Raw genomic sequence first — 24418 nt, forward strand, 5'->3', positions numbered from 1 at the left:
GACGTGTCCCCCCCAATATTCAGACGTGACCAAAATGTCCCCCCCAATATTCGGACATAGAAAAATAAATAAAGAAAAAAACGCTATAGGCTACTACAGGAAACCAACAAGTCCCGCCATCTGAAATGCAATCAAATGTAAATAACGCACAAATTAGTGACCTGTTGATGGTTTCAGAGAGAGTAGCCTACACTGTGAGTGATTTGTCCTGGAGGTTTTGCGTTTGATGCGTGCGCTATCAAAAGCTTCCTGCACCCTGCTGCGGTGCAGGCTGTCAACAATATCGCAAAAGATACCTGTACAATTCTCACAAAACTTGTTGGAAAGGTGTAGCACTGTCTAAGGAAACCCCATTCATTTTTTAAGCTGATCAGACTCAAAGGGAACTTTGAAACAATTCCATATTGTAGCCTATTTTCTCGCAATGATATCAAAAGTGAAACGTAGTGTCCTTTTATTTGAATTTGTGCGTGCCTGTGTCATTCATTTCTTTCACATGTCTTACAACATAAATAATGCATTCATATGCTAGTAGTAATGTCAGAAATGAACCGGTTTATAAGCCTCTTAGAAATGGCTGTTGCATCTTGCATGTTACATTCAGATGCGCGCTCAATCGCGCATCCATGCAGGCAAAACGTAGCACTCAAATGTGGCGACTGCACAAAAGTTGAAAAAACGTTTACAATGGCGGTGATAGCCTACAGTTAATGTGAATCGCGGATAATAACCAACGAAAGGAATTTCCACCTCCATTCACCAAATAAAGGCTGTGTTTCTACACAAAACGTAATTTCTGTCAGAAACCAGCCTATAATGCATAGGGTAACTTGAGGTGAGTCAGACAGAAGAGGGACCTGACTTAGTAGGCTAGCCTATCTTGAACCCCATCCCGTTCAAACTACCTTAAAATTGTGTGATTAGCCGCCAGAATAATAAAATCAAAATATAAAATATGATTGGGCTATAGGTCCAAACCTATGAGTAAGCATTCAGTGTAATATAGAGGTTATCAAAGATACTCTAGTTTGTATTTGTATTTTTTAAATATACATTTTGGAGACAAATGGAGTCATACCACAGGTCTATATCCAGGGATGGATTATTGAATGGACCTACTGGGCCCAAGAGCTCAGGGGGCCCTGAAGCCTAAGACTGTGTGAAGTTGCTTCTCCGGCCTTCTCTTCTATTTCCACAAAACTCACAAGTCGTCATAATATAAAGGGTCATTTTATTTAAGTCTTCCGGGGAAGTATGCCCCCGGGCCCCCCTATCTTAACTGGGGAGGTTTTTTTTGCAGCTATGCCCAGGGGTTCATAATCCATCCGTGCCTATGTCCGTCAAAAGTTTGGTATATCCTAATTGACTGACTTAACTAATGACTATTAATGATAATGATTTTAATAATATTTTTGCATGGCAGGAAATGTATTGAAATTCTGTTATTGAAATTCACACTGCACCACAGATTTGGTCCCCCCCAATGTTGACATCATGGCTACGGCCTTGTTGTGAAGGCCTCCGGGTGTTCACTTTGTTGTTCACTGACGGCCCGATACAGCTCATTCAGTGCCATGCTCTTGTCACTGTTTTTGTTGCTGGGGGGATGTACACCGCGACCAGCAAAATCGCGGTGAATTCCCTGGGGAGGTAGAAGGGTCGGCACTTAATGATCAATGTTTGTGTGTGTGTGTGTCTGTGTGTGTCTGTGTGTGTGTGTGTGTGTCTGTGTGTGTCTGTGTGTCTGTGTGTGTGTCTGTGTGTGTGTGTGTGTGTGTTTGTGTGTGTGTGTGTGTGTGTGTGTCTGTGTGTGTCTGTGTGTGTGTGTGTCTGTGTGTGTGTGTGTGTCTGTGTGTCTGTGTGTCTGTGTGTTTGTGTGTGTGTGTGTGTGTCTGTGTGTGTGTGTGTGTCTGTGTGTGTGTGTGTGTGTGTGTGTGTGTGTGTGTGTGTGTGTGTCTGTGTGTGTCTGTGTGTGTGTGTTTGTGTGTGTGTGTGTGTGTGTCTGTGTGTGTCTGTGTGTCTGTGTGTTTGGCTGTGTGTGTGTGTGTGTGTGTGTCTGTGTGTGTGTCTGTGTGTGTGTGTGTTTGTGTGTGTGTGTGTGTGTGTGTGTGTTTTCGCTCATAACTAATGTCCCGTCCGCCCTTCTTTGTCCTGGCCATGACCAAAGAGATGATGACATGATTGCAAGAACCCGATCACTGTTGCTGTGTATGCTGTGCTAATGCATTAAGTTGTGTCTCACCAGACGGCACCTGAGCCTCCGAGGTCAGAGGTCACAGGGTCGTGGAAAGGTCACGACTTCCTGTTGGAGTTGAAGCGGAATCTGAGCCAGGAGAACTTCACTCAGCTCATGGAGGCCCTGAAGACCTACAAGGAGTCGGACGACCTGCTTGACTTCCTCACCAAAGCAGCCGCTCTGCTCACACCCGACCCCAACACACACCGATTACTCCGAGGTCTGTCTTACCACATCTTTGGGTGGGTGTGTGTGTGTGTGTGTATCAGTGTGCTCTGTGTGTGTGTGTGTGTATCAGTGTGCTGTGTTTGTGTATGTGTGTGTGTGTGTCAGTGTGCTCTGTGTGTGTGTGTGTGTGTGTATCAGTGTGCTGTGTTTGTGTGTGTGTGTGTATCAGTGTGCTCTGTGTGTGTGTGTGTATCAGTGTGCTCTGTGTGTGTGTGTATCAGTGTGCTCTGTGTGTGTGTGTGTGTGTGTGTGTGTGTGTGTGTGTGTGTGTGTGTATGTGTATCAGTGTGCTCTGTGTGTGTGTGTGTGTATCAGTGTGCTGTGTGTGTGTGTGTGTGTATCAGTGTGCTCTGTGTGTGTGTGTGTGTGGATGTGTATGTGTGTGAGGTCAGTGTAGATGTACACACCCAGTGTACAAGGGCTTCTCTGGTAGTGTTTGTGTGTGCACCGCGTGTGGATCTCTCAGGGTTCCTACGCGGTATGAAAAACCTGGAAAAGTATGGAATTTGATTTTAGTAATTTCCAGGTCTGGATAAGTATGGAAAAAAGGAAAAAGGGTATGGAGAAATATCTGTAATTCCAGACTATTGCAGCTACAGTACTAATCACTACTCAGGTCATAATGAACCATTCCTGTTGTGTAGCTTAACTGTCAACTATCATTTCTTTAAATTATAAACATTGACTTTGCACTTTCCCCATTGCTGAAATTAGAGCTCTCAGTCAATGAGCACCGTGTCTCATGCATTAACTAAAGCTGTTGTGTGGCATATTGGAGCGTTTGACTGATGATCGGTATTATTTAATTCTACGACAAAGGATCTTTGTCGTAGAATTACATGTAAAAAAATTTGCCTCAATAAAGAAATAGCTTTAGGTAGACTTCAGACTTTTTCCATAATTTAAATTTTGGGCCTTATTTTTTTTGTATCTTTGAGGACAAATCCCAGACATTGCGGTAATGACATTAACTTCTGACTTAAAGCATTGTCTATGACAGGGGTGTCAAACATAAGGCCCGGGGGCCAGATCAGGCCCGCCAGCACGTTTCATATGGCCCCACAGATGTTTTAGGTAGGAAGGTAAAATTAGAAAAAAAAGATCACACCCAGTTGTCTTCAACAAAGTGTAATAAGCAATATCTCTATGATATGATAAATTGATAACCTAGCACTACAAACCATTTTCAGGAAGAAAGAAGCGGAAAAAACTAACATGGAAGTAGAGCATTTCAAGAGAGAAAGAGCAGTACAGCAGTACATTATTTGTACTTGTTTGCTCATAAGTGATGTCATCACTCTGATACCCATGCAGAACATGATGACATTGACGGCCCACCACGAGGTCTCATTCCAACAAATCCGACCCACTACCTAATATGAGTTTGACCCCCCTGGGCTATGAGCTCCGCTCGGTGAAAACAGAACCTTGTGGTTGTATTTATTCATTGAACACTGTGATGCGCCAGATAGAATGGCATCAACAGTCTGAAGTTGATGACAACTGGATTGAGCGAGTGCCTGCACAAATTGCCAGCTGGCTCATACAGTAGAAACATGACCTGATTAAATGGACGAATATTAAGTGTCATTTTTTTAATTCACTTCAGATGTCCATACGTTTTTTTTTTCACCGAGTTATCCCAAACCAGAAGTGGCCGCAATTTCAAGATTATGAGTAGAAAAATCTGGAAGTTTGAACATTTGGGTATGGAAAAAGTATGGAATTTTGAAATGGAAAATGTGTAGGAACCCTGATCTCTGGATCTCATTCATAGTGACCATTGGGTCCTTACATGTCTGACCAAGGCCCTTTATCCAAGATTACTTAAATGTTTTAAATCATTTACACTGATAAGGACCTTCATTTACATTGATTTGCATTCATACACTATCTAGGATAGTTTTCAGGTTTAGAAGAATAGAGGATCCTATTTAAGTTGAAAGTTTTGGATTATTATTTCTACATTGTACGTGCGTCAAGCATTCCCCTCGTCTGCCTTGTGTGGCGGCCTGAAAAGGAAGGTAAGACAAGCTGCCGCTACACTTGAAAAGGTCTGAGAACGTTCCTGTTACACTGTACATGATTAATCAGGGCCTGAAAAGGAAGGTAAGACAAGCTGCCGCTACACTTGAAAAGGTCTGAGAACGTTCCTGTTACACTGTACATGATTAATCAGGGCCTGAAAAGGAAGGTAAGACAAGCTGCCGCTACACTTGAAAAGGTCTGAGAACGTTCCTGTTACACTGTACATGATTAATCAGGGCCTGAAAAGGAAGGTAAGACAAGCTGCCGCTACACTTGAAAAGGTCTGAGAACGTTCCTGTTACACTGTACATGATTAATCAGGGCCTGAAAAGGAAGGTAAGACAAGCTGCCGCTACACTTGAAAAGGTCTGAGAACGTTCCTGTTACACTGTACATGATTAATCAGGGCCTGAAAAGGAAGGTAAGACAAGCTGCCGCTACACTTGAAAAGGTCTGAGAACGTTCCTGTTACACTGTACATGATTAATCAGGGCCTGAAAAGGAAGGTGAGACAAGCTGCCGCTACACTTGAAAAGGTCTGAGAACGTTCCTGTTACACTGTACATGATTAATCAGGGCCTGAAAAGGAAGGTAAGACAAGCTGCCGCTACACTTGAAAAGGTCTGAGAACGTTCCTGTTACACTGTACATGATTAATCAGGGACTGAAAAGGAAGAGTTAGCTTTGCCTTCAGGTTTGTTAGTATTTGTTCAGTCTAGTCCCAGCATGGGACTGTGGGCGGGAGTGTGTGGGTGTGCATGTATGGGTGTCTTAGTGTGTGTGTGAGTGTACGGTGTCTTAGTGTGTGTGTGAGTGTACGGTGTCTTAGTGTGTGTGTGAGTGTACGGTGTCTTAGTGTGTGTGTGTGCGTGTATGGGTGTCTTAGTGTGTGTGTGAGTGTACGGTGTCTTAGTGTGTGTGTGAGTGTATGGGTGTCTTAGTGTGTGTGTGAGTGTTTGGGTGTCTTAGTGTGTAAGTTTGTGGGTGTGAGTGTGCAGGTTTGGAATCCAGTTGATCCACAGGAAATGTCTCAGAACTCTGAAAATGTGTTGAAGCGCTGTGAGACTCATGGCAGAGTCATAGATGGTGGCTGCTGATGGACTGAGTGAGGGTTGAACCCACTGAACCCACTGTTGAGTCGGATCATTCTACAGCAGGGGTCGGCAGTAACTTTAGCCATGGGCCAGTATTTTTAATAGATTGCAGGCCAGTGGGCTAATAGCAGACATGCCAACCTGTACGCATTTTGTGTGCCAACCACACACTTTCACATCAAAGTACGCAAGACTTACTTAAAATTACTCAAAAACGAGCAGACATCCCACTTCTCCCTGGAGCATGTGAATTCTAATCTCCTGCAAATCTATTTCAGGCAAGTGTGAGAAGGACAGGCAAAGCATAGTGGCCTCTCTTCATGCTATTTGAAAGACTTGATGAGGTGAGCTTAACAAGTGTTCACTCGCAAATCCCCCCGGGGCTCTTTGAGCAGATGAACACGCTACTTTATTCAGCTGTAGGACGTGATGGCAGGCGTCTCTGAGCAAATGAATAGGGCTGCTTGCTCTGGTTTTACCAGTTCACTGGTGGTGTTTCTTGTGCTGGGACATTGGGATCACCTTTAGTGAAGGTTATTATAGTCTTTTGGTGTCCAACTTCTATATCCTGAATGAGTACTGAATCATGTTTCTCAGCTTTCTGCTGAGTCATGTCTGATTAAGGATGACTTTGAATAAGTGATTCAAATCAAGATGACATCCTCTCTAAACACATAATGCTTCCTGCTGAGTCATGTCTGATTAAGGATGACTTTGGATAAGTGATTTTAAATCAAGACCATTTTGTCTCCAAAACACCTAATGGCCTCCTTACACCAAACAACTTTGACAAGATTTGGGAAAGATTTTTAAAAGATTGGAGTCTTTTGAATGAAGCTTAAATGGGAGGCATTAGTTAAAAGACTACAATCTTTCAAGAATCTTTCCCAAATCTTGTCAAAGTTGTTCGGTGTAAGGTGGCCATAACAAATCGAGCATGCACTCACCACACGGTTCCTTTCTTTCCTCCTACAGTACTTCCTTCTAGCTTGGCCACGCCCACCTAGATCTCATTTCAGGGAGATACTAGTCGGGAACACCATTATCACTAACGTTTACATTGATCGGCAGATTATCTGCCCAATCAGCGACGAGAGGGGATGGTGCTATACAGTAGTTTCAAAATCAAGTGGCTGTGGCTAACGGTAGTAGTAGTAACAACTGCAAACATCAAAAATTGCAGTTGGAAGAATGTGTACATTTATTTACAGCAGTGTTTCTCAAAGTGTCGTCCGGGGACCACTGGTGGTCCGCAAGCTATCACAAATGGTCAGCGAGCAGACGTGGTAAAATATAATATAGATTAGTTGTTTGCAATATTGAACAAACTTGTATGCAAATCCAAACAGTTAAGTAAGCTATGCAGTTTAAATCTTATAGATAGATAGATGGATAGATAGATAGATAGATAGATAGATACATGTAGATATACTTTATTGATCCTTAGGGGAAATTCAAGGTCACAGTAGCATACAGACAACACACACACACACATTCAATAACAGCAGAAAAAGTAATTAAAATGATATAATATATAAAACACAACTAAGCAATAAGGACTGATAAAGAATATACTAAATATACAAAATACAAATTATACTAAATAAAACTTAATCAAAATCAATTCTAAAAAACAGTATTCACATAGTGGGTGAATAATCAATCAGGTGCGCTTGCAATGACTGAAGCAGGGACTGAGCCTGTGGTTCTCAGTGCATAAGGTAAGGGAAGGTGCTCTGTGTGAATGAGTGTCATGGTGATGGTGCAAATGAGTAAGTCAAACAGTGCAACAGTGCAAGAATAAAGTCTATTTATCTATATATAAATAACTATATTAAGAAAGGTATGTGGCATGGAGTGCATATGTGCTAATACAGCACGCAAACAGTGAGGCAGAAGACAAATGTAAAGTGACTAGTGGACAGACAGTTCAAGACATTGGAGGTGGTGAAGAGGCAGACAGACTATGCGGAGAAGTCTATTTCTCCTCTTCCCTTAAGTGATGTATTAAACAGTTCAATGGCCCTGGGGATGAATGACTTCCTCAGTCTGTCTGTTGTGCAAGGCAGTGAACGAAGTCTCCAGCTAATCAGGCTCTTCTGCTTAACAATAGTGCTGTGGAGTGGATGACACTCATTGTCCAAGATGTTGATCAGTTTGTTCAGGGTCCTTTTGTCAGATATTGAAGCGATGCACTCCAGTTCAGCTCCCACTACAGAGCCAGCTTTCCTTACCAGCCTGTCAAGTCGCCCAGCATCCTTCTTCTTTGTGCTTCCTCCCCAGCATACTACTGCATAGAAGAGGACGCTGGCAACAACAGACTGGTAGAACATCCTGAGGAGCTTACTGCACACATTGAAGGAGCGCAGCCTCCTCAGGAAGTACAGCCTGCTTTGCCCTTTCTTGTAGAGTGCATCAGTGTTGACTGACCAGTCCAGTTTATTGTCCAGGTGGAGACCCAGGTACTTGTAGGTGCTTACCACCTCGACATTGACCCCATCAATGGGGACTGGTAGCAGAGTGGGCTTAGACCTGCGGAAATCCACCACCATCTCCTTGGTCTTTGAAGTGTTGAGTTGGAGATGATTGAGTTTGCACCATTGCACAAAGTCCTCCACCAGGCTCCTGTACTCCTCCTCCTGCCCGTTCCTGATACACCTCACAATTGCAGTGTCATCAGAAAACTTCTGCATGTGGCATGACTCGGTGTTGTAGCAGAAGTCAGATGTGTACAAGGTGAACAGGACTGGAGAGAGCACAGTTCCCTGTGGGGCTCCGGTGCTGCTGATCACAGTGTCAGAGAGACAGTTCTTCAGTCTGATGAACTGTGGGCGCTCGGTCAGGTAATCTGTGATCGAGGTTACCAGGTGAGCGTCCACACCCATCTGCAAGAGCTTGTCTCCCAGTCTGAGGGGTTGGATGGTGTTAAAAGCATTTGAGAAATCAAAGAACATGATTCTCACAGCACTTTTCCCCTTGTCCAGGTGAGAATGTGTCCTGTGTAGAAGATAAGTGATGGCATCGTCCACGCCCACTTTCTCCTGGTATGCAAACTGTAACGGGTGAATCCTATCCTCTGACATCCTCTGACACAATAAGCAAGGTGCAAAGACAATAAGCAATGTGGTTCAGTGAGTAGGCCTATTGTGTAATTTACTGTTGGAGTAGGTCTACTCTTTTTATTAGCTAGAAGGTCTGTGAGTTTTCTTTTATTGGCTAAGTGGTCCTTGGTCTGAAAAAGTTTGAGAAACACTGATTTACAGTAAAGGTAGGCCCGCCACATACATTATTTCCTGACTGCCTATGCTGTTTATTGTCAGTTGTCAGCAAAGTAGGAAGTAACGTCAGGAATCCCTGATCCATGTAATTGGTTAGGCTTGACCAATGACTCCAAAGTTAGCACAAAGGCGTCCAGCCTGTTACAACGCGAGTGTTGGAAAGGGTTTCCAATCGTGAGTAGGGTTGGGTATCGTTTGGGTTTTATCCGATACCGGTGCCTAATCAATACTTTTAAAATGGTGCCAAAACGGTGCCTGAACTGGTACTTTGTTTTTATAATAAAATGGTCTAAAGCATGAATTGCTTTTTTTTATTGATAAGACAAATTTGAACGTGAAATTGAGCTGTTTTCCAATCGTGAGTGACCAGTGTTCACTTTGTGAATAACCAGACTCTGTTCACTTTGTAAATAACCAGACTCTGTTCACTTTGTGGCTAACTTCCTTCTTATTCTACCACTACCTGATCCAAGTACACTGTGACTAGGACACTTCTCCACTACCTCATCCAAGTATACTGTGACCAGGACACTTCTCCACTACCTCATCCAAGTACACTGTGACTAGGACGCATACTTCTCCACTACCTCATCCAAGTACACTGTGACTAGGACGCACACTTCTCCACTACCTCATCCTAGTACACTGTGACTAGGACGCACACTTCTCCACTACCTAGTACACTGTGACTAGGACGCACACTTCTCCACTCTCCTCTTCATTATGGGAGTGTTTCTCATCACCTATTGTTACCTAAGGTCTCATTTGCAATGTAGCTTGAATGTTATTCCTCATTTCAGTCACTTTGGATAAGAATGTCTGCTGAGTGTGAGGTTTTGGTTGACTCTATTTAACCTTTTAAATAATCTCTTACTGACTGTGCTGTTGTAATTGTAAAGAGAATTACCTGGTGTGAATGGTTTTGAAAAATCTATTTGAATCAATTCAATAATGCGTGCGTGTGTGCGTGCGTGTGTGTACGTGCGTGCGTGTGCAGGGCTGTACCAGGCAGTGCGTCCCCACCATAAGAAGCGTTTCCATGAGCAGTGTGTGTTGCTGACGGGGGAGGGGTGTGGATACAAGACTGAGCATTCGTTAAGCCGAGAACAGAGACGGGCACTAACCACTCACACAGGTAACGCACGCACGCACGCACACACACACACACCCACCTTTGTACACACACACATTTGATTTCTTTATTTGAATCCGCCAGTCAAATTTCTTACAGAAAGGATTCAAATATTCTCAGAGATGACACAGCTTTGACATTCAAGGGTACATAAAGCATCGCTTACACCACACAGTATGGCTGCCTATCACAGCTGATATGGAGCAGAATTTTGCCAGCTGTTTAGACTTTCCACACACACACACACACCCTACTTACACACACACACCTTTGTACACACACAAGAGACACTTACATAGATGGATTAATGAGTGATGAATAGTGTGTGTGTGTGTAGACAGTGAAGCCTCCTCAGGTCTCGTGGAGGTTGCAGTTGGCGTCCCATCCTCGGAGAAAGCTTCTGGTGCGGACAAGTCCAAAGAGCTCTCAGAGCCGACAGTGCTGATGGCGGACATGCAGAAAGCTTTGGGTGCGGACAAGTCCAAACAGCTGTTCTCCTGCTTGAGCGCCTACCGCAAGAACCACCACTACGACCAGATGCTGTCCACTGTAGTCAGCCTGCTCACCGAGAGGGACGAACACCTGCAGCTCCTAAAGCGTAAGTTGTGTGTGTGTGTGTGTGTGCACCCACCGTGCACGCACGTGTGTGTGTGTGTGTGTGTGTGTGTGTGTGTGTGTGTGTGTGTGTGTGTGTGTGTGTGTGTGTGTGTGTGTGTGTGTGTGTGTGTGTGTGTGTGTGTGTGTGTGTGTATATGTGTGTATATATGTGTGTGTGCGAGCACGCGCGTGTGCTGTGTGTATGTGTGTTTGTGCGTGTGAATGAGGTTGAGGATATACGTCATAAATACTTAATATCAATTATCCATTGCCATTATTTTATCAGTATGTTTTTGACACATCGATATATTAAAATTAGCAACATTTCATTCATTCAGTTGGTCTACCTTCATTGTACTGTGGAACAATAGCTTTCTAGTATATTAAAGGATAATTCCGGTATTTAGCACTTTGAGTCCCTTTTCTGGTTTGTTTTGGATGAACTAGAGTGGTGGACACCGACATTTTGACGATTGGTCCTGTCTCGACTTTTCGGACTCGTTTTGAATCGCCTTTACTGCTTCAGAGTGGCTGCCTATGGGCATGCACAAACATGTCCTTAAAACAACCCTTAACGTTCATTTTCAAAACTGTGCAACTCATCGAGTGGTTAGTGGTGTTACCGCCACCTCAAACACTGCTGCAGAGACCAGTCGATGGGGCTAAAATAAAACAACATTACCGCCACCTCAAACACTGCTGTAGAGTCGAGTTGCTAAAATACACAACATTACCGTCACCTCAAACACTGCTGCAGAGACCAGTCGATGGGGCTAAAATAAAACAACATTACCGCCACCTCAAACACTGCTGCAGAGACCAGTCGATGGGGCTAAAATAAAACAACATTACCGCCACCTCAAACACTGCTGTAGAGTCAAGTTGCTAAAATACACAACATTTTCGTCACCTCAAACACTGCTGCAGAGACGAGTCGATGGGATGGGGCTAAAATACACAACATTACCGTCACCTCAAACACTGCTGCAGAGACGAGTCGATGGGATGGGGCTAAAATAAGCAATATTACCGTCACCTCAAACACTGCTGCAGAGACGAGTCGATGCGGCTAACATAAGCAACATGGCAGATTATGGTGGGCTAACATAAGCAACATGACAGATTATGGTGGGCTAACATAAGCAACATGGCAGATTATGGTGGGCTAACATAAGCAACATGACAGATTATGGTGGGCTAACATACTGTAAGCAACATGACAGATTATGGTGGGCTAACATACTGTAAGCAACATGACAGATTATGGTGGGCTAACATAACGCTATTATGTGAGCTTGCATAATTGCTATTCAACAATTACTTAAACATGAATGCAGATCAATGAAGGTAGATCCCGAGGCACTCTGCTGATAAAAAGTCCTTTATTAAGCTGACACTGACCTGCCGACACGTTTCGACTCAGAGTCTTTATGAAGGTGGTAAAGACGGTAAACAACAGGACATGAATGGACGGACCAAAAACGGGGAGGGGGAGTGTTAAAGGAACACACAAAAAAACAAATCCAAAATATCACAACCAAGTGGTACAAAAATAAAGCCAAAAATAAAGAATAAATTAAATTAAAAAGCGACTTTTCAACAACAAGGGAAGCAAAATGAAAAATAAATATAGCTGCAAGCAGCAATGAGGGGGCCAAGCAGAATAGGCCGGAGTAGCCACGGCGACAAGATAGAACTCAGCAGACACACGCAATCAACACTTTCAACAAGTGTCACATCAACATAACTGATTTTGTATGGCTGAAACAGGGCTGAGTATTGCCACAGCCTCCGCCAGCCAACCCCCCACCTAATCACCCCTGCCCGTCCCACCCCGTCCTGCCTCGCCCTACCGCGCACTCATTAGAATGAACTGGATAGAACATGTTGTCATCAGTTTCACATCCAAAAATAAAAGATCGTTAAAACACATCGCAACTACAGATCAAAATGCAATATTGCTAATTGCAGCACCCCCTACAGGTCAAAGGTCAACATATTTTTTGAGCGTCTTCTTAATGGGGTTCTGAACCTATGTAGTAAGTTTGGTTATGATACATGGCAGGGTTGCTGAGATATGAGCTCACTTCCTGTTTGGCGGCTTCGCCACCAATTTTGATTGGCTGTCACGGGCGAATGCTTTTGTCAATTGTTCCAGAAAGCAATATATTGATAGGTTATGGTCTGAAGATGGTCTCTGCCCATTTTGGTGAGGATCCGCTGAAATTTGCGACCTGCGAAAACTTCGATTGGCTGTTACGGGCAAACGGTTTGAGTTCCGAGACGAAAAGGGATAACTTTTGTGCGGCTTGGTCTGAAGAGCATGTGTGTCAAGTTTGGTGATGATCGGACAAAATTTGTGACCATGTAAGGACTCTTTGTACATGTAAATTATGTATTTGCACTTGGAGCTTGTTCTCATAGTTGTTTTTGCAGTGTCATAGTTGTAGATGACGCCAGTAATTACTAAATGTTGTGTGCGTGCATGAATGTACGCAAGTGCTGTTTGCTAGAGTGTGTTTGCACAAACATAGGCATCCAATAAACTTGTTTTTTTTTGCCCTTTTTTAAGCTTGTTGCTTTTAAGTTTGTTTTTTATAGGCTTTCCTTTCCTATCTTAAAAGACACCTGGGACTTATGTATAAGTGTAAGTATAAGTATAGTATATATACTTTTTTGATCCCGTGAGGGAAATTTGATCTCTGCATTTAACCCAATCAGTGAATTAGTGAAACACAAACAGCACACAGTGAACACACAGTGAGGTGAAGCACACACTAATCCCGGCGCAGTGAGCTGCCTGCAACAACAGCGGCGCTCGGGGAGCAGTGAGGGGTTAGGTGCCTTGCTCAAGGGCACTTCAGCCCTGTTGGTCGGGGCTCGAACCGGCAACCCTCGGGGCTCGAACCGGCAACCCTCCGGTTACAAGTCCAGTGGCCCACGGCTGCCCAAGCATGACAAGTGTGTGTGATTTGGGGTGTTTAGTTTAGTTGCGGTTTGTTAATGATTTTGTGAGCGTAAGTTTCTGGAGTTTGGAGTGTGTGTGCATGTGTCCTTTATTTGTATTGATGTGTGTGTGAGTGTGAAAATGTTGCTGTGTGTTTCCGTTTTTTTTGTTGGTTGAATCTTATTCCAACATGACTCTTCAGTAAGCTATTCAGCATGACTTAGGCCAGTATTCAAAAAGCCAAAAGATATTTTAAATAAATACTAAAGACCTGCCGTTGCCCCCATTGGTGGAAGAGAGGGCCTATCTGTGCCTGGGTACGAGTGTGTGTGTGTGTGTGTGTGTGTTATTATGAGCATTAAGACTTTTCCAGTCAAACATGGTCTCATACTCCATGGCAACAGGAATCTGTGTAAGAATTTAAATTAGTCATTTTTGTGTCTAAGAATTGAAGTTAGACATTTTTGTGTCTAAGCAAATATATATTTAGGACAGTATGACAGACAGATTCATGTTTTTCCAAGGTAATTTTCCTTTTCCTGCTTGGTTTTTGTGGTTTGTATGGTTTGCGTTTCTATTCCTCCAACGTAGGTAGTAGATGACTACACACTAGGGTGTGTTCCTGAGGCCCTGACCGCCTTTTAAAATATTTATAGTAGCTTGTTTATGGGCTGTTTACAGATGTCTTGTAATCGCCTGAATGGAAATGTGTGGGATTTCTTTTGTTTCTCACAAGCATAGATACCAGAGTGTACTATAAAATACCTTAATGGGGCAATGTTTTGTTTTCCATTCCCTGACAATGTGTTAATGGCAGGGCAGAACAAAACAATGGTAGGCAAGCCGAGGCAGTTTTAGTATAAGTATATAGGGTCATTCCGTGTCAAATCACCCAGTGGCTGGCAGGTCACCCTCTCCCAAAAAATCTGAAAAAAATCACAGGTGTTTGTAGACCAAACCTATGCATAAATCTTAAATAGTATATCTGTATCACTAATGGTTCCAAAACTACAGCCCTTTGAAGTTTCAAGTCATTTTAAGCATCGTGGTGAACAATCCTTTTTGTTCAACTTCCAACATTATTGGCTCTTTTGGTATTTCACACACATTAGTGAAACTATGTGAATAGAAGTACATTTTCCTGTTGAATTAAACAATCCAATCAAATCAGATGTATCTTGTGTAATTTCCCCTCTGCAAAGCTCTGAAAATGGCTATAAATTCATTATGTGAAAAAACATCACCACCTTTGAGGGCTTGTCATTCAAAAAGTATGTGACACAAATTCATCAGATTTTTTTCCCACTCATGTATGGATTATAAGGTCATGTCCATGCATTAACTTTGGTTGTTAACATCATCATATTGTCAGAGCATTTTTATTAAATTGGGCTTGATTTTCAAAAAGCCTGTTTTCATCTTCTCATTTCACCACGTGGACAGTTAACAGGATTTTTTTTAATTTTACCATATATCATTCTGTATGTGAGGATCATCTGCCCAAAATTTGGGCTTGTTGCTGAGTTTCTTCATTGAGATAAGATTTTTTACAAATATTGTCTATAAATCCACTGAATTTGTACTTTATCTGCAGTACCACGTTGCACCACATGTGGTGCTCTTTTAATACAATGGAAGTCAATGGAAGAGTAAGAGAGTCACTTGTTTGCTGCACATATCCAATCTAAACACACAGTTTATGGTTCATATGGTTCAAGTAAAAAGGGGTTTCTAAAATTCAGATGCAGAAAAATCAATACTAAAGATTTATCATCTTTTTACAAATGCCTCTTGGATCCACGAGTCCTCAAACCTTGTTATGAATACTTGTGATGGAAACACACATGGTCATCTTCATCAAGTGAAATACCTTGATGAACTGAATTTTAGAAACCCATTGTTTGATTGTTTGTTAAAGCACTGATCTCCATCTTGATGCTCTTTGTCTATGTATCACAGAGGACTGCATCCCAAGCATATGACGATGAATATAGACTTTGCCTAATCAGCTGGCTAAAAATTATTAAAGTGCTCACATAGGCACTGATAGGTTGAAGCTGGTGTAGAAAACTCATTACAAAGATGGTAATTATGCTAAATCCTCTTGCTGCATGTATGATGACCAGTCAGTCTTATGTGTGTATAATTTACTTGATCAGTTTATTTTCTCTAAATAAGATTTATGTATGAGTAGTATGTTGTTCATGTTGCAATAATTTTTTGGACCAATTCAACTATGAACCATAAACTGTGTGTTTAGATTGGATATGTGCAGCAAACAAGTGACTCTCTTACTCTTCCATTGACTTCCATTGTATTAAAAGAGCACCACATACGGTGCAAAGTGGTACTGCAGATCCAGTACAAATTCTGTGGATTTATAGACAATATTTGTAAAAAATCTTATCTCAATGAAGAAACTCAGCAACAAGCCCAAATTTTGGGCAGATGATCCTCACATACAGAATGATATATGGTAAAATTAAAAAAAATCCTGTTAACTGTCCACGTGGTGAAATGAGAAGATGAAAACAGGCTTTTTGAAAATCAAGCCCAATTTTAAAAAAATGCTCTGAAAATATGAAAATGATAACAACCAAAGTTAATGCATGGACATGACCTTATAATCCATACATGAGTGGGGGAAAAATCTGATGAATTTGTGTCACATACTTTTTGAATGAGAAGCCCTCAAAGGTGATGATGTCTTTTCACATTATGAATTTATAGCCATTTTCAGAGCTTTGCAGAGGGGAAAGTATACAAGATACGTCTGATCCGATTGGATTTTTTAATTCAACAGGAAAATGTACTTCTAATCACATATTTTCACTTATGTGTGTGAAATACCAAAAGAGCCAATAATGCTGGAAGTTGAACAAAAAGGATTGTTCACCACAATGCTTAAAATGACTTGAAGTTTCAAAGGGCTGTAGTTTTGCAACGATTAGTTATACAGATATGCTATTTAAGATCTATGCATGGATTTGGTCTACAAACACCTGTGATTTTTTTCTGATTTTTTCGGAGAGGGTCACCTGCCAAATTGCGCTGAAATTGAGTGATTTCACACGGAATGACCCTATAAGTATATATACTCTTTTGATCCGTGAGGGAAATTTGGTCTCTGCATTTATCCCAATCCGTGAATTAGTGAAACACACACAGCACACAGTGTACACACAGTGAGGTGAAGCACACACTAATCCCGGTGCAGTGAGCTGCCTGCATCAACAACGGCGCTCGGGGAGCAGTGAGGGGTTAGGAGCCTTGCTCAAGGGCACTTCAGCCGTGCCTACTGGTCGGGGTTCAAACCGGCAACCCTCCAGTTACAGGTCCGAAGCGCTAACCAGTAGGCCACGGCTACCCCCTTTTTTATTAGTTTTATTCGTATAGTGCATGTCATACACAATGCACCGCGGTGTGCTTTACTGTACATCAGCTGCATTAAATGCATGAATGAGTAATGACAGTTGTTCTTGTCAATGCAGTTATGACCCACCCAGCCATGCCATGGTGTCTAACCACGGCCTTGGCTGTCTGACCGTAGTAACTGCCTGGGTTCTTGGGCCTGAGCGAGCTCGTTTCTCCAACTAACTGTGTTTGGAGCCAAAAACGGCCTTAACAGCTGGTGTTAAAGCCGGCAAAGAGATAAACGTTTACAGCATGAAGCACATTCTAAACAATGCTGTACGGTCGTTATGACGATTTAAAAAAATTAAACATTTATCCGTCTTGCTTTACAAAGTGCAGAAACAGGAAAAAAAACAAGTTTGCAAAAAGAATGAAAATGAATCTCAATATGATATCTCTTGTTAATATGATATCTCTTGTTAATATGATATCTCTTGTTAACACTAAAGCAGAAGGAACATAGCAGGATTCAGTAAAAAAAACACAAATGTTTCCACAGTTGTATAGACAGAAGGGCGTATCCTGGTAGATCACTAATCCACCGTGAGGTAAACCCTGGATTGTGTGACTCGTGTGTTTTTGATCAAGTCTATTCCAGACATGGCAAGTCAGGAAATTGTATCATATTTGGGGGAGTCATAGAATATCAGGGAATTTTGTTGTAACAGTTTAAAATGTATTTGCCAAATACAAACATTTCCGTACAAATATAAAAATACAAATATATTTCCATACAGAATTGGTGTATATCTAGTATCTACATATTAGCTTCACTGCTAGCTCGAGTGGTTAGCCTAACTTTAGCCATGGAGATTCATTTGACTAGAGAGCGGGAACCCTGGTCTTATGTGTGTGTGTGTGTGTGTGTGTGTGTGTTTGTTTACAGGGCTTGAGGTGTTCATCCCCGCCTGTGACCGATCTCGCTTCAGGGAAATGACATCATCCTTGACAGGTGGTAGCCAAAGCCACGAAACCCAGCCATCAGGTGCGTTCACACTCTCTCTCTCTCTCACTCACTCACACATACACACAAACACACATACAGATAGACATATACACACGGGTTATCTTGCGATTTTAATATAAATGAAAAGTGATTGGTGGATTCGTCCTGTGATTTAGATATCTCCAAAATGTAAGGGCTTTTCCCGGTTTATGCCTGAAACTCTGGCATAAAAATCAGAAAATCCTGCCAAGCAAACCACACTGTAACCATGACGCATGAACGTAACCAAAGAGGGGGGCGCTGTGGCACAGCAGGCTACAGCGTCAGTCCTGCGGTCATATCCTGATCCCACCCCATCTCTCTCTCCCATTCACTTCCTGTCTGTCTTTACTGTCCTATCATAATAAAGGCAAAAAGCTCAAAAAATATACTTAAAAAAAAACCAAAACCAAAGAGCAAATGCTATGGGAACTATAAATTCCTTTGTAGTTTTTTTTTTATTAATGGACTGTGCCAAGAATCCATGCCCACTGCCAGATCTGTGTGTCTGTGATCTGTTGAATCAGCTTGTGGCATTCTTCAAAGCAGACATGTTATTGCTAGCCACATGTTAAGTAAACTGCTGTTTTTCCCATGCAAAGGAAGCCTATGAACCATTTGATCAAACTGCAAACAAGTGAAGCAGGAGTCAAACAAACACAACCCACACAGTCTTAGTCATAGCAAAGGAATGACCATGTGGAATAGTGTTCAAGTAGCCTACATCTCAACTGAGAACATGTGGAATAGTGTTCAAGTATGTAGCCTACATCTCAACTGAGAACATGTGGAATAGTGTTCAAGTAGCCTACATCTCAACTGAGAACATGTGGAATAGTGTTCAAGTATGTAGCCTACATCTCAACTGAGAACATGTGGAATAGTGTTCAAGTAGCCTACATCTCAACTGAGAACATGTGGAATAGTGTTCAAGGAGATGTCAAGTCCAGAGTAAAGAAAACCATCAGAGATCCCAGTCACCCCAACAACTGTCTCTTTACAATCTGGGAAATGTTACCACAGCCTGAAAGTCAAACTGGGAAATGTTACCACAGCCTGAAAGTCAAACTGGGAAATGTTACCACAGCCTGAAAGCCAAACTGTCTCTTCCCTGTCTTACAAACTGGGAAATGTTACCACAGCCTGAAAGCCAAACTGTCTCTTCCCTGTCTTACAAACTGGGAAATGTTACCACAGCCTGAAAGCCAAACTGAGAAATGTTACCACAGCCTGAAAGCCAAACTGTCTCTTCCCTGTCTTACAAACTGGGAAATGTTACCACAGCCTGAAAGCCAAACTGAGAAATGTTACCACAGCCTGAAAGCCAAACTGTCTCTTCCCTGTCTGACAAACTGGGAAATGTTACCACAGCCTGAAAGCCAAACTGAGAAATGTTACCACAGCCTGAAAGCCAAACTGAGAAATGTTACCACAGGCTGAAAGCCAAACTGGGAAATGTTACCACAGCCTGAAAGCCAAACTGTGAAAATTGACCACAGCCTGAAAGCCTAACTGGGAAATGCAGAAAAGTGTTTATCCCCAGGCTCTCCAGATTATGACTGAGGACTGTAGCGGGAGCGCAAGCTGCTGGAAACATCTCATGCACTTAAGACATTTCTTTCGGTCTTCTCTTCTTTTCTACAACAGAAAAGGTTAAGTCTCATAAACCCACATTTAGCAGCAAAAAGGGCAAAGACAACATATATAATGTTGAAAATTAACATTTTGACTATTTCATGGAAAATATATGTTAATTTTGAATTTGATGCCAACAATATGTTTCAAAAAAAGTTGGGACGGGAGCATGTTTACCACTGTGCTGCTTCACTTCTTCATTTAAAAAAAATCTACAGTGGGCATTACTTCAAATTGGCCAGCTTCCCTCGAGGTTCGCACGTGAAATGTGTGTACTTCTATTTGTATTTCTCCAGTGACGCTGCAACGATGCTGCAACAACCCAAACAACCGGCAGATGGCTCTTGTGAGCAGCGTGTCTCGAAAAAAAAAGTCTGGAAGTCTGGAAAACCCTACACAGACTTCACTACAGACTTTAGCAGACTGGTTTAGAAATAATTTAATAGCCAGAAATATGCTTGCCCTGCCCTAATAAAGAAATATTTGGTTAACTGCGGGTGAATCCCGTGTGCAGCCGTAGAAGAAATGTATATGCCCTGGCTGTCAGTAGACGGAGGAGCGCACAGTCTACGAACACCCGATGCTGCAGCTCAGCGATTTAAAATGGCTCAAAACCACTTTGTATTAAGTTTTAAGTTTTAATGACTCAAAAAGGACATTTTTATGAAGAACACGTCAGGTTCATTAAAAAGTATTTTCTATGTGTCACGAAAGGCTTCAGAGGGTGGGTTACAATTAACACGATATACCCAAATTTCAATAGCCACAGAATGGACTTTGTATATGTTTTAGGAATCATTAGCCTACATGCTTTAGGCTACTTCAGGACATGGCCGCCGTCACCAGTATTGCCACGGCAATACTACTTTTCAAAGTAGGCTAGTATTGCCTGGCAATACTAGTTTTCATACATGAGGTTACACTAATAAACAACGTCACAAACTGCTGCTGCGCGGCGCTTATCATCAAAGTGTTTTTCCCCATACATTTATTCTAGGCTACTGCCAGTGACTGCCGCGAGAGAAGCGGGGTCTGTGTTGCGTTCATTTCAGTGACTGACGCAAAAGAAGCGGGGTCTGTGTTGTGTTGCCTTAATTTATTTTCATTGGGCATGCCCTGCCGTGCCGTCCACATCTCTTTAGCACAGCAGCAGCAATGGCAACTCTTCGTTGAACTTTTAAGTGGTGTTCAATGGTGTTGCTAAGTAGACCGAGTTAGGCCTATAAGCCTAAATCAACATTTAATTAGTTATTGGATGGTATTAAAAATAATAAGAATTTTTTGTGGTTGAGCTGGAAATGTGAACTTGGTGATCAAAAAGTTTTGGATTTCATGTTGACCGCGACAGGAACACGCCACCCAAAATCAGTAGTAATATATGTTCTTACCTTAACTTTCACGCGGCGCGAATGTGTTAGCATGTTACTATGCTAGCGGGCTCTGCCGTGGCCGTAGAGAGAGTTAAGATGGCATTAATCAAACACATCCACATTTTCCCTACTTAAATACAGTTGCACAAGTAGTTGATTAAAAATGTTAGGGCACACAACATGAAACGTGACGATTTTCCAAGCGAATAAACAGGAAAACTACAATGTCTGGCGCAATAGCACTTGGGAGTACTTCGACCTAGGTAGTAATATTAATTAACACCTAATTGTAGATTCTATCCACCACAGAGTTTAGAATCCATGCTTGATCGACCCCTCAGCCTCCCCCTCCCCTCTGAGCGAGAGAGAGGCACACACACTAGAGATGCGCTGATGGGCTATATTATAACATTGCTGTGTTTATAATGTATATGGGATGTTTTTAATGTAGCCTATATGGGATGCGGCGCTGCTGACGTGAGGCTAGAAAGCTCTTGCCTGTTCTTTCTAGAAAGACTGATCCAACTCTGTCCTAACTCACAGACCTATTTACAAACCGTTTTTTGTGGCATTTCGCAATGTTTTGAAATCCTATGCAGCTACAGGAGCTTCCAATCGCAAGAAAGCAACTTTGCATTGTAGGCATAACTAACATGCAATAACGCGGGAAAGAGGAAATTTGAAAGACAACCGTTTATCCCTCCTCTCGGATTGAGCAGTGTCAATGGATAGTTCGCAGATCTTGATGTGAGTATGGCTAGTTGAACCATACTGTAAAAAGTTGTGAAATTTGGCACATTGATTCGGCACACTCCTATGATTCATCACATACACCACATTTTGAACATTGAAATATATGGAATCATTGGATGAGGCTGAACTCAACACACCCATGACATCAATATCTGCCATGTTAGACCTTCCGCCATATTGGATTTCATCAAAAACACTTAAAACTTTTCACAGGTCACAAAATGTTTCAGATTTTCAAAAAACTTGGCTCAGATTATCTTTAGACCAAGCCGCACAAACGTTTTGTAGTTTTGTTCGTTTTGTTCGTTTTGTATTGATATTCGAAAGCGTTTGTCCGTCATAGCCAAATGAAATTGGCGGCAAAGCCCCCGAAACAGGAAGGAACTTATATCTCAGAAAGGTTTTTTCATATCAAGACCAAATTTAGTACATGGGCTCAGGACCCAATTAGGAGGAGGCTCAAAAAATTTGGTATAATCACAGAAAGTAGGCTCATGTCTCAGCAACGCTTTCACTTATAGAAGCCAAACGTGATCTATGGTCTTGGCTCTAGAGTCTATGGCGCTGGAGATACAGGAAGTTAGATCATATCTCAGCAACGCTTTCATGTATCGAAATTGAAATCAAACTTGGTATATGGACTCAGGACTCCATCCTGAGGACGCACAATAAATTTGGTGTACTTTAACCACTAGGGGCGCTATAATTAGCAAGACTTTCTCATATCGACACCAAACTCAGTATGTGGACTCGTGAACACATCCTAAGGACCCACAATACATTTGGTGACATTTGACCACAAGGGGCATATGATTAGCAACACTTCCACCTATCAAAACCAAACTTGGTATGTGGACTTTGGACCACAACCCGAGGACGCACAATACATTTGCACTTATTATTATATGGTTGAAACTAAACCTGGTACATGGACTTGAGACCCCATCCTGAGGGCGCACAATACATTTGGAGTCTTTTGACCACTAGGGGAGCACTATAATCATAGGAAGTAGGCTCATATCTCAGCAATGCATTCAGATATAGAAACCAAACTTTGTACATGGACTCAAGACCCAATCCCAGTCCAATCCAGTCCAATCCAGTCCAGTCCAGTCCAGTCCAGTCTAGTCCAAAACAATCCAATCCAATCCATTCTATAATCACAGGAAGTAGGTTCATAACTCAGAAATTCTTTTTACGAATAGAAACCAAACTTTGTACATGGACTCAAGACCCAATCCAATCCCAACTCCCGCTCAACTGCTTGGCCCCCTCATTGCTGCTTGCAGCTATATTTTTGAAACATGTTGCTGGTATCAAATTCAAAATGAACATGAGTTTTCCATGACATAGGGCTGTATTTTGCACACTGGTGCATGGCGTAAAACTCGTTTTCCACCCGGCACAAAGTTTAATTCCTTATTTTGCACTTTTATTTTTTAAACAATGCGCCCAGGGGTGTGGCAATTAACAACTTAGGGAGTGGCCTGGCGCATTGTCTAAAAATCGCTATTGTACACCTGGTCAGAAGTCTATGGCGAGTTGTTTATATGTTATTTTAAGAGCACATTGTCAACAGTCATATTGGCAGGTGCACGCACCATCCTTCTATCATCCATGAAAGCACACCAGCGCACGTCCATGCAAATGCATGAAGGCTATGCCTTTTGTAAAGCATGGTTTAGTGGAATGACTTCCATACGGTCTCGCAAGCAGCTTCCTTCAAATGCGTCGTTGAATGTCAAAATACCGATGCATTTATTTGACATCACACTTTGCGCCGTTAAAGGGAATGACAGATGTCATTCTCATTGGTTTAAATGATGTTATACGCCCCAAACACACTCATGACTGATTAAAAAACCTAGGAACACCTTGTTGCGCCATGTGCTCGACGTTTGATAACAAAAACACTCACAATGTGGACTGGACACATCCTACTAAATTTGAATAAGCTTTTGACGAGTGACGATGCGCTTTTGACTGTCATGATAGGGCCCATAATCAAATTTGTCATTTTCAACATTTGATATGTTGTCTGTGTCTTTTTTGAAACTAAATGTGAGTTTAAGAGATTTGCAGATTATTACATTCTGTTTTTATTCACATTCTACACAACGTCCCAACTTTTTTCTATTTTGGGGTTGTATTTATTTCCTAATGTCACATTGCACTCCTAATGTATACACTCCTAATGTATACACTCCTAATGTATACACTCCTAATGTATACACACATTGCACTCCTAATGTATACACACATTGCACTCCTAATGTATACACACATTGCACTCCTAATGTATACACACATTGCACTCCTAATGTATACACACATTGCACTCCTAATGTATACACACATTGCACTCCATTGCACTCCTAATGTATACACACATTGCACTCCATTGCACTCCTAATGTATACACACATTGCACTCCTAATGTATACACACATTGCACTCCTAATGTATACACACATTGCACTCCATTGCACTCCTAATGTATACACACATTGCACTCCATTGCACTCCTAATGTATACACACATTGCACTCCATTGCACTCCTAATGTATACACACATTGCACTCCTAATGTATACACACATTGCACTCCTAATGTATACACACATTGCACTCCTAATGTATACACACATTGCACTCCTAATGTATACACACATTGCACTCCTAATGTATACACACATTGCACTCCTAATGTATACACACATT

The 24418-nt window shown here is 42.0% G+C and overlaps 1 protein-coding gene across 1 annotated transcript in view; it reads left to right on the forward strand.

The window, feature by feature from the left end:
• The window catches only part of rtel1 (regulator of telomere elongation helicase 1), a 117825-nt gene that overhangs the window by 90366 nt on the left and 3041 nt on the right, over positions 1-24418 (forward strand). Inside the window, exons 28-31 of the mRNA XM_076277157.1 lie at positions 2246-2456; positions 9862-9999; positions 10334-10594; positions 17841-17939. Coding sequence (XP_076133272.1) covers positions 2246-2456; positions 9862-9999; positions 10334-10594; positions 17841-17939 — 709 coding nt within the window. The remainder of the gene's footprint in view (positions 1-2245; positions 2457-9861; positions 10000-10333; positions 10595-17840; positions 17940-24418) is intronic.

This window comes from Alosa pseudoharengus, unplaced genomic scaffold, assembly GCF_046254945.1.
Source record: "Alosa pseudoharengus isolate Yale_2024_CS ecotype anadromous, Long Island Sound unplaced genomic scaffold, YU_APseudo_1.1 YU_APseudo_1.1_scf_9, whole genome shotgun sequence".
NCBI lineage: Eukaryota > Metazoa > Chordata > Actinopteri > Clupeiformes > Clupeidae > Alosa > Alosa pseudoharengus.